The following is a 15,773-nucleotide window of genomic DNA, read 5'->3' on the forward strand; positions in this document are numbered from 1 at the left end:
AAATGACTCTCAGTTGATTCATAACGTCAGTAAACATTTTCCAAAGGAGGTTATGTCTCAATCTCTAGTTTCAAGTCTTCTTCAATACAGCTCATGTTCATGTTCAGTAAAATATCCATTTAGATTTATTGGGGGGTGGATCCCACAGTGTGATTGACAGCTAGTACCATCCAATAGGTGCAGGTGGGCGTGCAGTGTCCTCAAGCTCTCAGTCAGGCTCCACCCCCTGCTCCTCCAAATATGGTTACTTCTGGTTCTGTGTCCCTCCCTGTTATTGTGGATGTCAGGTTGTGATCTGGTGTGTGCTAACGTTAGCTAGCTAGACTTAATGAAGTTGATTAACTGAAGATGAATTAAGTTCCTTCTTATTCACTAAAAAGACGTGATGGTGAATAAATTCCCTGAGCTTTCCTGCTCTGATATAGATTTTACGTTACGTTGACACTTTGTGGAAACGAGGAGACGCTTCTTGACCCAGTCGGTGTTTGTTGCACTTGAATTTTCATCAAATAAAAACCACTGAGTCGACCTCCAACCAAACAGCAGGAGTTGCTGAAGCAGCTTTTCTCTGTATGTGTTCACCTGCAGCCACGACATCACACTACAGGCGCTGCTGTGTCCTGGAGGTCTGCTGCTCCTCTGTATCTCAGTGGGAACATCAGGAGGTTGTGAGGCTTCCAGCAGGATCTCGGCTCTGTGTTGTTCCTACAGGGCAGAGAAGTGAATGTAAAAAAAAAAATCTGTAATGTCTGTGATAAATAATCCTCTTAACATGGACTACAATGGCTTTTCAGGAGTTTTCGTAGCTGAGGGCCAAAGCTTTGCTGTGAAGCAGCCGGCTGCAGTTCACATACTCTGACATGCACACAAACAAGCAAATAGACACAACTGAGCACTGAACACACACACACACACACACAGATACAGCTGGAGACAGAGTGTGGAGTTACATCTGTGGATGTGTGAAGTGAAAATATGTTCAGAGGCGACATATGACATTTTTTCAGTTTCTTTCCTCTAGTGTGTTGATAGTTCATGCAGAGGTAAAAGTACTGCATAGTTTAAAAAAACCATGATGTCATCTGACCATATTTCCATAACGCATTTCTAGCAATGAGTCTGGCCACGCCCCCTAACAAGAGTCTACAAGAACGACAAGAACGACAAGAACGACCTTCTGAGCTGCCGTAGTTGCGACGCTGGAGTGTTTGACAAACCACCCTTTACCTTTACATTTCAATAATCCACGTTTTGTCCCGGCTGAACTCAGACGAGGCCGACATTTCCCTACATGCTCTGGACGAGGTTGACCAATCACAGCAGAGTGGACCACCTGGCCAATCAGAGCAAATTGGGCTTCATCAGGAGGGGGGGTTCTTAAAGAGACAGGAGCTAAAACCAAGAGTTTGAGACAGAGGCTGAAGAGAGGAGCTGCAGCAGTGGACAGTCAGTTTTTTCTGAATATCAGAGCATGTAAACATTTTACAGTCATAACGCAATTTTAAAATTGATTAAGAATAAGAGCAGATGTTTTTCCTTTAACACTTTATTTAATGGTGTATTTTCAATGTGAAGAACATACATAGAGGGAGAAACCTTTTTTCCACATCCTACTTAGTTGCATGTTGTTTTTCGTTCTGTTTTGAATTTCAGTTCATCCAAATGAAAACAGACATTTTGCTCCTTTGCCCATCGTGGTATTTACTATGCTGATCCTTTTCGGTTTAATTGGCTCAGCTTTGGAGATGCATGTCTGAGTTCTCTGCCTCCATTTCCTATTAAATTATTTAATATATTTACTTAACTTTTATTTCACCAGGGAAAACTCATTGAGATAAAAAAAAACCCGTCCACGATAGGAGGTAACATGAATTGCAGACTAATAATCCCTGCGGATGTCTGAGTCAACATGTTTCAGATCTGTGGCTCTGGGAAGCACATGGGCCACACACTGCAGCAGCAGCAGCAGCCCAGCACGATGATGGATGGTGCAGTCAGTGGGTTTTAGCGGCGCTGCAGCATCCAGCAGCTTTGGCGGAGTTCAATTGAACAAAGTGCTGCAGAATACTGGAGAGCACAAAGGGGCCAGCAGCCTTTTTCTCACGGGCTAATCTCATCATAACCTACAAACCATATGGTGGTGGCTGTTTGCGTGTCACAGGAGGAGATAGTTCGACCACATACACATGCAACTCAGTAACTCAGGTTGAGGAAAAACAAGGTTTGGAAGAATGTATATTAGTTTTTCCGTTTCTTTTTTGCAAAACTGAGTCTTTTCTACAGACACAGTTAAACCAAGTCCAGAACTATTCAACACCTTCATGTGGCTTAATCTGTTTTTTTGAATAGTCTTAAACACTATAACCCTCTGGTTTTAATTATTGTGTTCAATTAGTTAAATACATTTAGGGAATTATTCTGTTTTTTAGGCAGAAAATGTACCACACCATCGAGTGGAGAACAGCACTTTATATACATATGATTTGTTGTTGTGGTTTATGATTTAGTTTCTGTATTAAATTAGTACATTTAAAAAAAGGAAGAAATAACACAACACTGAGATACAATTACATCCACACACACCAGAAACTTTCTCTTTCACACATGAACAATGCAGCAGGAGGTTCTCCGACACTTGTGTTCTCTGATTCAGTCCCTCAGGAGAACGTCTGTAGATTCTCCAGAGTTCAGTGCAGGTCTGAAAGCAGCTCAAGTTTCATGGGAATCTGTTCAGTCACTGTTTATTCCTGCTGACAACAAATAAACAAACAACAGATGGGGTGAAAACACAAAAATGAAAGTCAAAAAAGATTGTGGCAAGAGATGAGCAAAAAGAACCAACATGAAATTATTAAATGTGATGAATTGCTGCTCTTGAAGACGTCTTGTTTTGCTCTTGGAAACTGTCATCGGTATTTTGGTGACACAATCTTATATCACAGAAGACATTTAATATTATATATATATAATGATGTAATATACAGACACATTTTCCTCTGTTTGTACAAACATTGTTTTAAAAATCTTTCACAACTCCGTTATAATATTGTTTAAAGTTGTGAATTATCTGTTTCTTTCCCTCTCCGCCCACAGATCGCCTTCTCTCAGCACAACAGCATCATGGACCTGGTGCAGTTCTTCGTCACCTTCTTCAGGTAAGTTTTCTTATTTTCTTATTTACAGTATGAGCTGTATTTATTCTCTGCAGAGCTTCCAGCTGCTCCCCACATGCTTTTTCCTGCTCAGCGGTTCAGATCCCGGAGGCTCGTTGCACAACCTGAACTCACTGAGTTATAGCAGGTGGCAGGAGCCTCAGGTGAGGTTCTCAACCCCCCCGACAGCTCTGGCACTCGTCCGCATCTGCTCTACAGCAGCAAGCTGAAATGACGGGGCAACTCCGAGCTGTGTGTGTTCGGGTTTGTGGAAAAAAACAAGCTAATGTCATGTTCGGCAACTCCAGGATCTGTGCGGGGCTTTGTAACGGAGCTCGAGCCAATCTGGAGCTGCTCGGTGGCCAAAAGCAAAAAATCTGCTGTCGTCCTGTTCAGTGTTCAGTCGACCTTCTGTGAATCAGGACGTTTGTTTGATAAAACTGTGGTTTCGGTGAATCAGAAATGTTGATAATGAATTCCATCTTCACCCACACTGAGTCCATTAAACAGGAAGCAGGCGGACAAAGCGCTGCGTGTCTTCAGGCCGCGGTGAGAGACGTTAGCGCTGCAGCTCCCAGTCCTGCACTCGCACAGTGGATCTAATGAGGGAGGGATTTTTGGGAAAAAAGTCTGGAATAAAGTCGACTGTCTTCAGGCAAGATCCTGCCACTCAGCAGTGACACCGGACAGTGTGTGTTTGTCTGAGTGTGTGAGTGTGTGTGAGTGTGTGTGAGTGCATCCTCGTTAGTGTGTGTGTGTGCAAATTATTTCCTGTAAACAAACATCTCGGACCACTTAGACCTGAGGACCCAATTGTACATATGTACATGCACACATGCATATGTGTCATCCTGTGCTCTCTCTCTGTGTGTGTGTGTGTGTCTGTGTGTGTGAGTTGCCATGTGAGGAAGTGATTTTTTTTTTTTTTGCCCTCGGCCGGCTTCTGGGCATCAGCGACCTTTAGGCCAGCATGGAGGGATGATGTCATCAGTAGGGGACAGCGTCAACTTTTGCCGGGAGAGTTTGGTGTTATGCTTCTGCCTCTGAGTGTGTGTGTGTGTGTGTGTGTGTGTGTGTGTGTGTGTGTGTGTGTGTGTGTGTGTGTGTGTGTGTGTGTGTGTGTGTGTTGTGTTAGTCACTGGTGTGTTTGGCTTGCTCTCTCCTGCATTGCACCGATAAGAAAAGGTTATGTGCTACGACTACAGGGCTGTTTCTTATTTGCTGTTGGTTTATTTACTGCTTCAGTTATATAATGTCTATGTTTGTTGTTTTTTCCAATGGCAGAAAAGGTAGATTTTCTTCCTTCAAGTTCTATAGTTGTTGCATTAACACAACAGTAAAGAAAGCCTCAATTAAAATAGAAAATAAAACTTTATCTTGTGTTTAAAAACACTTGGAGTCGCACACAGGAAGCTGTTTTTAGCCAATGAGCTCAGATGAAGTCGCTGCACTCGACCTGCTCAGCGTTAAACAGCAGACGGACACACTCGACCCTGGCTGGTGAAGAAATTAGTGTTAAATTACTAAAGATGGATTTCTCCAGAGCTAAAAGAAGAGGGAAATTTAAGCTTGTATTTTTAATTTAAGTTCCATATATTTGGTTGAATTAGATTTCTTTGTAATTAAAGTTAATAGTTAAACTGTAAAATATCAAACCTCAATTACAGGTGTTTGTCTTAAAGGTCTGATAACGACATCTCGTGTTTTCCTCTCCTGTCGACTGAAGTGTGATTTAAAACTAAAGCTCCTCGGCTCCGGTTGATTTCTCCAAAACCTATTTTGGTCGATTTGAGACTTGTTGAATGTAAACATATATTTTGTTTAAAGAAAAAAATGTCTTCCATATGTGAGACTCTGCTCCTTGAATACAACAGAATCAAAAATAGGAAAAAAAGTACTTTCACTGCTGCCGTCGTAATCTGAGCTGTGGCACGATTCTGAGAACAATGTTGTAAAAGCCCAAAGGACAATCTCCGTCTAATCTTAGTGTTTGGTTAAATATTGTTGTTAAGGAAATTAAACGCAGCTGCTTTGAGATTCCACCTCCGGCGTCTCCCTGATTAACTGTAAAATTGTCTTCCACAAAGATTTAGAAAGTTGAAACCCCTCCATCTCCCCCTCCCTCCCTCCGCTCTCATCTCCAAATGAAGGCGAGAGGAAAAAAGGAAAATGGCCGTAATTAAACAGCGTTTATGTCTCTGCTCTCCACAGTCTCAAATGCTAATTGGTGACACTGCAGTTCAGCTCTGTCCAATTACTCCCAGCTCTCACTCTCCTAATTAGCAATCACTTCCCCTCTCTCTCTTTTCCAGAACAGCGGAGAAGCGACTCGGCACAAATTGGCTCATGAGACCCCGATCACATCCTCTTCTTTTCAAAATGAGCGTCGTCATCGTCGCTCACCTCCGCAGGGGTTGGTCTCTGTGGAGGTGAACGATGACAGTTGTTCGAATGTCTTTTATTTGTCTGCGCTCTTCCAGTAACTTTATTTGAAGATGTAGAAATGAACACACCCATTGACAAAGATATTTAGAATAAGCAACCGGCTCAAATAGAAACTTTACATCCTCATTTACTGAAATCACATGAAAAGAGACAAATAAACAAAGAGTTTGGACGTCACAGATCATCGAGGGAAAGAAGAGACGAAAGCTTCGATGTTGAAAACGTTGGAAGTCGAGCGTCTGCAGCTTCTCTGTCAGGACTCGAGGCCTCTGATTGGTCGGGCCCGACGCTCCGAGTTGATTTGCTGGTTGTGCAGATGAAAAGCTGTTTCCGATTGTGAGCTGTGCACGTGTGGCTCATGTTCAACGAATAGCTTATTGATTTTCTTTGCTCTGCCCTCTGGGGCTCAGATGTTTCACTGTGTGTGTGTGTGTGTGTGTGTGTGTGTGTGTGTGTGTGTGTGTGTGTGTGTGTGTGTGTGTGTTTTTACGTGGTGTGGTTTGGTTAAATCAAAAGTAAGAAAAGTGTAAACACAGCCTCACTCATAACCACACACTGTTCCTCACTCACCTGTTTGCAGGTGTGTTCCCGCTGCTCGTAGAATCTTCTGATTCGCTGTTATACCTGAAACCGTCTTAGACCTGAACCCATCATGAAGCTCAGTGGAGTGTTAACAAACCCACAGACTCTCCAGCCCCCTCCCTCCCTCCTCCCTCCTCCCCCTCGTCCCTAATGCCGTGGTAATAGCGACAATTAGCCACTGCGCTCCGTTGGTTTGATGGCTTAGCTTTGGCCCTGTGGCCCATTAATGACGAGCTGAGGTATTACAGACTGAATGTGGAATCTGGGGCCTGATTGGATTTGAAACTCAGCCAGCGGAGGGTGATGTACATTCGGAGGATGGAAAATCTTTGCAGGGGAGTAATTCAGTGTATTTGTCTTTCTTGTGATTTCTCTCTGGTGAATATTCAGAGCAGTGGGATCCTGGTTGTGTCTGAACATATCAATAAGACGTTGGAACAAGAGGTTGGAAGTATTTGTTTTAGGCTCAATCAAGTTGTAGTTTCCCATGACAGTGAGATGAGGTTGAACACTTGCTCTACTCGTCTGGTGCCTCCTCCGCCACCTCACTTGGGTGGAAAGCCCTAGTATTTTTAAACATTTTCTTTTTATTTTCTTATTATGTTCATTTACACTGCATTAATAAAACAAGATCTCTCCTGTGGCTTTGTAACAAACAACAACAAAATAAATGTAAATTGATAAACAAGTTAAAAAAGGAAGATGCCGTGTTTGTCACCAGTTGTTTTCCTCTTCTGTAAAGGCCGAGGAGCAGCAGAGAGCTGGATCTGCGCAGATCTACAGTTTAATCTGATGTTGGTATGGGTGACGTTTAGTTTTCCTATAAAACAAAAGGTTTAATGAGTCGTGATAAATGTTTGCACTGAGGCAGGACATTTTACTGTTGAATGAAATCCTTTATTATCAGAGACGGTTGTAACATCACACAGAAGATAACAAATAAACTTTATGGTAAATTTCACTGAAAATTATATCATTGCAAACAGCAGCCATAACTAAAAACACAAATAAAACAAAGTAAAGATAAAATGCACAAAAAGTGCAGCTCATAAAAGTCTTATTGCTGTATTTTACTGGAGGGAAAGTTCCGCACTGCATATGTAATATGTTGTAGATAATAACAGCGGGCGGATTTACTGTGTGAGAAAAGGGCATCGCTGGGAAGAGTCAGTTGGTTTTATTATAATGTGCAGAAGAATCATAGAACTGTGAATGAATCAGACCAACGAGAGGAAACCAGGCTCAGCTTCATCCAACAAATCAAACTGGTTCCATCAGGATGTGTGGTTGATTTCAGTTTGAACCATTTTGACTGAGCAGACACAACAAGGCAGAACAAACCGAGATATTAAAGGTTAAGAGGAACTGTTCTCTAGACTTTCCCACATTATTATTCTTCTTCTTCTTTAGACAACGCACAAAAACATTGATTTCCAAATGAGAAGAGATGATTTGTGCCAGATTTAGCTGCAGGAGTTTGTTACCCTGCGCTCAAACAGCCCTGCAGGTGAACGGGATCTTTCTCACATGTATAACCAATGACTTATTGTCAGATTGGTTCAGGATTAACTTTTAAATCCTGATGATTAAAAACATAGTTAGAAAAAGAAGTATAACACGACATAAAACAAGGAATAAAACATTGCAAACATTTAAAAAAGTGTAGAAACCTTGTAAAAGCACAAATTATAAAACAGATAATATGCAATTAATGTGCAGGATTAAGTGCTTGAGTGAAGTAAATGGAAAATAAACAGGTTCATGGCAACACATGCAGATTAGTTTGATTGGAGACGTTCGATCGTCTGTACGTGTGAATGTGAGTGTGAATAGTTGTTGTTTCTATTTGTCGCCTGTCCAGGGTCGATTCCACCTCAGAGGATTAGTGTTAGAGATGATGGATGAATAATGAAGTTCAGGGCTGATTTTAAGATGATTTTAAGATGATTTTAAGATGATTTTAAGATGATTTTAAAGCCCAGTTTTATTACACAGCTACTAACTCCCTGTTCTCTTATCTGTAATCTAACACTTAATGTCTGTCACATTCCCATTTATTATGTAAAGCACCTAGTTACCTTGTTCAGGTGAGTGCTTTAGAAATAAAGTTATATTTTTATTATGGTTATTAAAACCATATGGTAGAAAGTTACATCATTTATCATAGTAATGCAATAACTTTTACGATAAGATTAGAGACACAATGACATTATTGTTATAAACATTAATTGCATTTTCATTTTTATATTGTTACTTCAAAAAATGGTCAGTGGGGGTTGAAACGTCTCATTTGGTTGGATCAACAGTTAAAGTATCAACATGTTCAAGTTTGTCTGAGGAAACTTTTCACAGAGTCAGCAGCGAGTGTTTAAAGTTCCCATAATGCAGCAGCAGCACGCAGCATCTTGTCCTCATCACTGGGGGGGGTTTCCTGCTTGTGATGTCACCGATCGTGGGCGAGAGGTCGCCCGTGGACAGAAGAGGCCGTGACTGCTGAGGGAGTCACGCTCATTACAGCTCTGAGACCCTTAACAACGCTGCCGTCCCCACATGAAGACACAGGAGGACACACACACACTCACAGAGGACGATTGTTTGGTTGCTGCTGTCCTCAGCGGTTTCTGCGACGCTTCCTGTCGATAAGTCTTTGGTTTGTCTTGTTTCGAGCTCTTGTCAGAAGCGCTGGTTGAGAGAGGAGCTTTGTGTCTGATAACTTCACCCTCAAGACATCCAACTTTAAAGCTGAGTGTGCATCTGTGTGTGTTTTTTGTGTGTAGCACGAGACCTTGTTCTTTGTTAGACGGCGTCGTGTGGCTCGTTGACCTCTCGCTGCCCTTTGCTGTCCTGAAATCCCCAGTCGCCCCGTGGTCACTGCGGTTTTGTATCTCGCCACAAACATCCTGAGAATGTCTCTCTGGTTTGTAATCGTCGCTCAGCGGCAACAGAAGCTGGAGGACAGTGAATTGTGGTCGAGCTTCTTTCTTGTTCCTGGAGGTCGGGACACACAGGAGCAGTTCTTTTCATGAAAGACCTTTTCAAATCTCATATTATCTGAACTTACTGGACCTCCAGTACAGACTGAATGTGAGGAAAGTGCCCGATAATTGCGTAATGGTTGTGAGACTCACAAGCATGTTTTCAAAAGGACAAAATAGAAAAAGACATGTTTCTTCTTTCTGCATCTTCAGCTCACTGAGGCCAAGATGGAAAAACCAAGAGTGGAACTATTCTCGCCTAATTACTTTGAAAGTGTCAAGATGTGTCTTTTGTGGATAAAATGTCCTTCTTCTGAAAATGGGAGCAAATGGAGCACGAGTATCATGTTTAAGAAATAGTTTGGTCTTGATTTAACGTTGCAGGAGTCAAATCTCACATAAATCATGAGGCAACAATGATTTATTTGTTCAGTCCACACCGACCGTCTTTCCACTTCTGTGCCTGGCAAAGACTATGTTGTTCCAGAACAGGAACAAATATTGCACGCCAATTTAATATTCGAGAAATAAATTTGCAGCATTTATCTCTTCAAACTTTAACCGTTTATTACTTTTCTTTGAGAAACATATTCTAATCTGTGCTGATGCTCATATGAAGATGAATGTACAGTGTGAATGAGCAGTGATTTAGAGAGTCAGGACAATGAGGAACATTCACATTGATTCGAAGCAGTTGACCTGAACCACACAGATAAGTGGTGCATCACATTGGCCCATTTGAGTCGACTTGATTAAACTGTATATTTCAAACCCTTCTGAGGACTTATTGATTCGTGATTGATTGTTTGACCTTCTCCTCTTCCCAGCTGTTTCCTGTCTCTGTTACTCGTCGCTGCTGTGGTTTGGAAAATCAAGCAGACCTGCTGGGCCTCACGAAGACGAGAGGTAGGATCATCATCTTCATGTGTTTGTGCACACGTGTGTATGATATGTATTTGTGTGTCGATGGTTGCCGAGCTGTGTGTGTTTCACCCACCCATAGTTGTGAAGGGTGAAAGAAAAACGTCTCTTTGCTTAATGAGTGTCACCGTGGCGATAAACACGACCGTTCCCGTTAATTATTGCTCCGCTCACGAGTCAATTAACTCCGACGAAGTGATGCTAAACGAAGAGGAATGGATGATATATCACTTAAAGCCCCAACAGATGCTGCATCATTTCATATTTACTCCTGACCCTCGCACACACACAGACACACACACACACACACACACACACACACACACACACACACACACACACACACACACACACACACACACACCAGTGTTATCCCGATGTCTCTCTTTCGCTGTTTCATTGTTTTTTTATGCACTTTTTCCTCAGTGTGTTGTGTTTCAGTCACGAGGGAGAAACCAGTGTTGGTCGTGAGCAGTGATGATGATGCTCTGTTGCTATTGGTGTAACACACACACACACACACACACTCGTTCCACAGGGATCCATTGTGTTTAAATACACTTGTTGGTTTCTGCCCCCCCCCCCTCTCCTCTCTCACTGCTGCTGCTGTTGTGTCATTATGCAGAAAAAAACGTTGCCGCTGCTTTTGATGTGCAAATTGACTTTGAGCCTTTAAATGTCGGCGACACGTCGCGATGCTTTCATGGTGAAAAGAGTCGACCTCAATCAGGAGGACTGGTCGTCCTCACTGAGAGAAGGTCGTGTCACTGATTCTGTGAGTTGTTGTCGTCACCGTCTGTTGTTTTAAAGGTAAAACACAATTAAGGAAAGAGTCCATTCGTTAAACTCTGTCTGCAAAAGTTCATTATATCAGCTCATGGTTGTTTCTCTCTTTGTTTGACTCTTCATGAAACTCTTTACTTCATCACCTTATTGAGTGACGTTCCAGGTGTTTCTGTGAATGTTGTGCTGCAAAAGGTAACAACCGACACAATTTGTGAGCAATAACACTGACATTTCCAACAAATTAATGTTTTAACATGTAAAATCAAGAATGAAAACTCTCCCTCAGTTCTGCGTACAGGAGTTTTCTCTCTGTTATACGATAAAACCTTGATCTCAAAGTGCATTGAGATAATGTTTGTTGTGATCTGGATGTTTGTCTTTGACCTATTTCCTGCTTTCATTGGACCTGATACAGTTTTCCTTTTGGTGATGATCTGTGTCAGATGTAAATCACCTCCATACATTCACCACATGCACCAGTCTTTCCGTGTTTTTCATGTTTTCCTCCGCTTGCCGGCCGGCCGCCACTTGGCTCCATTATTTATGAGAGCCGGTCTCATCACAGCAGAACCGCAGTGCTACATTTACTGCACCGTTGGTTTATTTACTCTGACTTCCTGTCATGGCTCCAGCTCTCCGTCACTCTCTCTGTTTCTTCCTGAGGGCTGTTCTTTTTTTGTTTTTTACTGTCTCTCCCTTTCGAGCATCTAACAAATGGGAAACTCTGCCTCCGAGGCACAAATCACCACTGTAGGAACTCCACTTCCCTCCCGTCCACAGTTACTGTTGCACATGACACCAATTCAGTACATTTTTCACATGTTAATTCATCTTTTGTGGCACAAATGAGGCGACGTGACACCTCGACGTGTGATTTTTTACTGTAGGGAAGCTCAAGCTGTGGCTGAAGGAGAAAAAAACAGAGAACACTGGATAGATTTTACTGAGTAATGGTGCTCGGCCGACCTCACAGGGAAACAATGACATTTCAGAGATGTACTTTGTTAATTTTCCTCGCCAGTCGCTTGTTACATCACAGGAAGCTCTCTCTGCATTTGTCCTTTAGCTGCTTTGAAAATGTCATCACTGAAACCAAACACTGCGAGCGAGCGAGAGCGAGCGACGATGCAAACTATGTTAACGAGCCGAGTGTCAGCGGAGGAGCCCTGGACGCTGCTGCCTGTTGCAGGCGAATCGCAGACGAATGCTCGAAATGTCAGATTTGTCCTTTAAGGAAGATCCAATGTCGTCGTGTTTCCTGAGAAGGTTTATTATAAATCACATGACCTCTGCTCCTAAAGGGGATTAATGGAGTTTTTTTAAATATCAGCATTTGATCATTAGTGTGGACGTGTCGGAGAGAAGGGATAAAAGAGACAAACCTAGGAGAAATGGCTTCTTCATTTAATCACAGTGTCATAAATGATTTCCCAAATATAAATATATGTGGAGTTTTGGATTCTTTGATATTTGATAATTAAGGTTGTTTTCTCTCCTGAGAGTCTGAAACAAGCTTTTTATTCCCATTGTTTCTGTTAGTTTTGGTTTTACATTGTTATTCTGTTATTTAATGAACGTCCTTGTCCTCTTATTTTTCTTCCTCTGTTGTTTAATGCTGTCTCTACTTCCTGTGATTGGACAGAACATCTGAACTCTTGAATTCAGGGTTTTCACTGTAAACAAACCGAGCCCTGGTTCGGTTTGATCCAGACCCAGAACACCTCTTCGTTTTAGTTTGGTCCATGTCCCGTCTGCCAACATGGAGGAGTCAGGGTTCATGACCTGTACAATCTGTGCAATCCAGATGTTGTGGCTTCACTTTTGGAAGCTGTCTATCATCTGGATTTTTCCACTCATCTGTAATATGACAAGAACATGATGTGTGACTGCTGCTGCTTCAGAGACAAGGTTTAAATAATAAATAGTTTTCTGACTCAATTAAAAAAACATCATCACATAAACAGTGGATCAGTTTAATTTGTTAACACTGAGGTTCTGTCACATTTAGACTTTAGCACATGAATGAAATGATCCACAGTTGAAATCTTCCACCTGCCTCTAACTGAAAATACAGGATCTTTGAGCTGAGGAGCGATGATATAAATAATATTATAGTTATTAAGTGTTAAATCTGTCAGGCTGTAATATTAGAAAAACCCAGAAGCTCTTTCAGTTTTTTTTTCCTGCGGTGTGAAGTATCGTGTGTTCGCTGCTCCGCTCTCCAGAGAGCTGGTCTAGTGGGGAGCCGCGGCAGAAGGTGAAAATGGGATCTCTTCACTGTTAATTATAGATCACAACCAGCCACAAGACTACAGAGGAAACTGGGTATTAATAGATCCACAGCTTTATGTTAATTGCTTTTTTTATTACCAACAATCATTTTTGGATATGAGATCAAACAATTGAAAGCTACTTTGAAATTCTAATGCTGATGTGCAAAGACAGGCTGAGCAGCACGTCTGTGGTTTTCTCTAATAGGGTTGCCCCTCTGAAGACTGTGTGGGGGGGGAGCAGGCTTTTATTTTCAAACAGCTGATCCTCGACTGGATGAATAAGTCAAAAGACAAATGAAAAGCCAGAGACGGAGCCAAAAGATCCACGTCCCCGTGGACGTCAGTTCCTCATCACTGGATTGTCTCCAACCTTAAAGCTGTCAATGCAATTTGACAAATCAAAACTTAAAACGTGGCTTTTTCTGGTTTTATAAATTACGTATTTAAATTGTGAAATGTATTTATAAAGTCTAGTGACCACTTAGAGCCATTCACCCATTCACACACACACGTTCATACAGTGCAGCTCACATTAATCACACACTAACGCCAAGTGGGTTGCCCAAGGATACTTCGGCATGCAGGCTGGGATCGAACCACCAACCTTCTGGTTAGTGGACCACCCGCTCTTATCTCCTGAGCCACAGCTATTTGTGATATTTCAGAGGAAACCCCTGACATATACAAACATAAAATAATATTTAATAATCATTTGATTAGTGGGCAAGTCCATGACAGTAACAGTTCTCCCTCTCTTCTCGTCCATCTGTGTATAAAACCTCTCAGTTTGTTCTGTTGTGGTTTGTTGGAGCGTTTTCTCAGACAGATGTTTCCTCTATAAGTCAATAAGTTGTCCTAAAGTCGTCTCAGTGTTTTCTGCAGCTCGGCCAGCTCTCGCTCTCCTGGAGACTCAGACCGGCTCCTCCCTGAGCAGATCGCACTGATGTGTGTGCAGCCTCGTGTTCGCTGACGGCGCCTCCTGACCGTCTCCACCGCCGTTACTGCAGCGCCACGTCTCCCATTCCTTCTCTTAAATCACATGTTTGCACTCCTCCTGCATGAGGCGATTAACATATTGTGCCATTTCCCCCCCCTGCTCTCATTAAGGAATTACACTCGGAGATACTCCACTCTGAATTACTGCGGGATGAGGAACCGCAGCATAATGAGGAGCGCTTGATTAAAATTTAAGTTTTAAGGCTGTTTTGTTTGTTTAGTACGTGGCAGCGTCGCACTCTTTCCAATAAACTGGCGTGTGGAGCTAATTACGCTGCTGTAAATTGTTTCCTGAGGTCTGTTACAGTCTCATTTCAGCCGCTGCACGATGACTAAAGGTGTTTAAGTTAATATTTTAATGACAGGGTTTTGTCAAAATGATGTGGTAATTGAACCAGAAGCCGTTTATTAAGACGCTAAGTGGACAGAGATACAATAAGCGAACTGGATTTTGGATAAAGCTTTAAAACGTGATTATACGAGCCTGTTGGGTTTTTTTTAATTTTCAAAATAATGGCTTTTCTTCTTCTTTTAATAAATCTGTTACATTCCCGTGGTTCTGCCGAGGTGATGTTATGCTCTGATTGCTCGGTCCTTGGCCTCCACACACTCCAATCTGCAGTTGGAGAGATTAGCCTGTCTGGACCAGTGCACGCCAAATCACTTGTGTATGTGTCTTTTTGTGCGCGACGTGTGTGTGTGTCCCTTATTTAGCTGGCATTAATCGAGGTGGCAGATTAGTAGAAGAGGTTTTAATGCGGCCAAGCATGGCTGGGTGTCTGTGGACGGCCGCGCAGTCAACAAATCAAAGCGCCAAGACAGGGTCACGCACACACACACACACGCACACACACACACACACACACACACACACACACACACACACACGGCTACAGGCCACCATGCTGCCCGGGCTCCAGCCGACCACCACAGAGACCAGTTCTCCCTGCAGTCGCATTAACACGCCGGGCAACTGGCCACTGTACAAACAGGCAGTTTACACCTGCTCCATTCAGTTTGTCCCGAGGGCTTCGAACTTCTTTTTTTTACTCCACTGAGTTTTACATAAAGTCAGAGGGCAGGAACAGTCGATAAAACAAAACACAGCAACGCAAAAAAAGAGTCAATAAATTGTTCATAACTCCAGCACATAATTTAACCGTGGCCACACACACACACACACATGCAGCTGAGCGGCACGGTGGCTCGACTTGGCAGGAACAACCACATTGTTTGCTGAGAACCTGGAAACAACTCTGAGGTTTGTGGATAAACACCTGCAGCAGGAGCACAAGGTTTGATGCTGGGCTCCACACACATTTCTCTGCATTCTGTGAATTATTAAGCAACAGGAGACAATTTGTCAGTGAGCTTTAACTAACTGCTCGAGGGCTAAATGGGTTCCAATCTGGTTGGGGCCGTGGTCTTTCCTGTGGAGTTTGCATGTTCTCTCCGTGTCTGTCAGGGTTTTCTCTGTGTTTTCAGTAATTTGTGAAACCTACTTTCCCGTTTGTATCTAAATATTGAGTCAGTCATCAGTTGCCCTCAGATAACTGTCGGAAATTTTGCTTAAAACTGTCATCGGTCTCTGATTTAAATGTTTCCTCAGATTCCAGTCTGGTCTGAAAGTTCAGGGCTAAAAT

General features: G+C 42.5%; 1 protein-coding gene across 2 annotated transcripts in view; it reads left to right on the forward strand.

Annotated features, from left to right (window-relative positions):
* The window catches only part of atrnl1a (attractin-like 1a), a 176,279-nt gene that overhangs the window by 102,162 nt on the left and 58,344 nt on the right, over positions 1 to 15,773 (forward strand). For both annotated transcript variants that reach the window (XM_035173062.2, XM_035173063.2), the window contains 2 exons: positions 3,094 to 3,155; positions 9,982 to 10,060. In XM_035173062.2, coding sequence (XP_035028953.2) covers positions 3,094 to 3,155; positions 9,982 to 10,060 — 141 coding nt within the window. The remainder of the gene's footprint in view (positions 1 to 3,093; positions 3,156 to 9,981; positions 10,061 to 15,773) is intronic.

The sequence above is a fragment of the Hippoglossus stenolepis genome, chromosome 12, assembly GCF_022539355.2.
Source record: "Hippoglossus stenolepis isolate QCI-W04-F060 chromosome 12, HSTE1.2, whole genome shotgun sequence".
Taxonomy (NCBI): Eukaryota; Metazoa; Chordata; class Actinopteri; order Pleuronectiformes; family Pleuronectidae; genus Hippoglossus; species Hippoglossus stenolepis.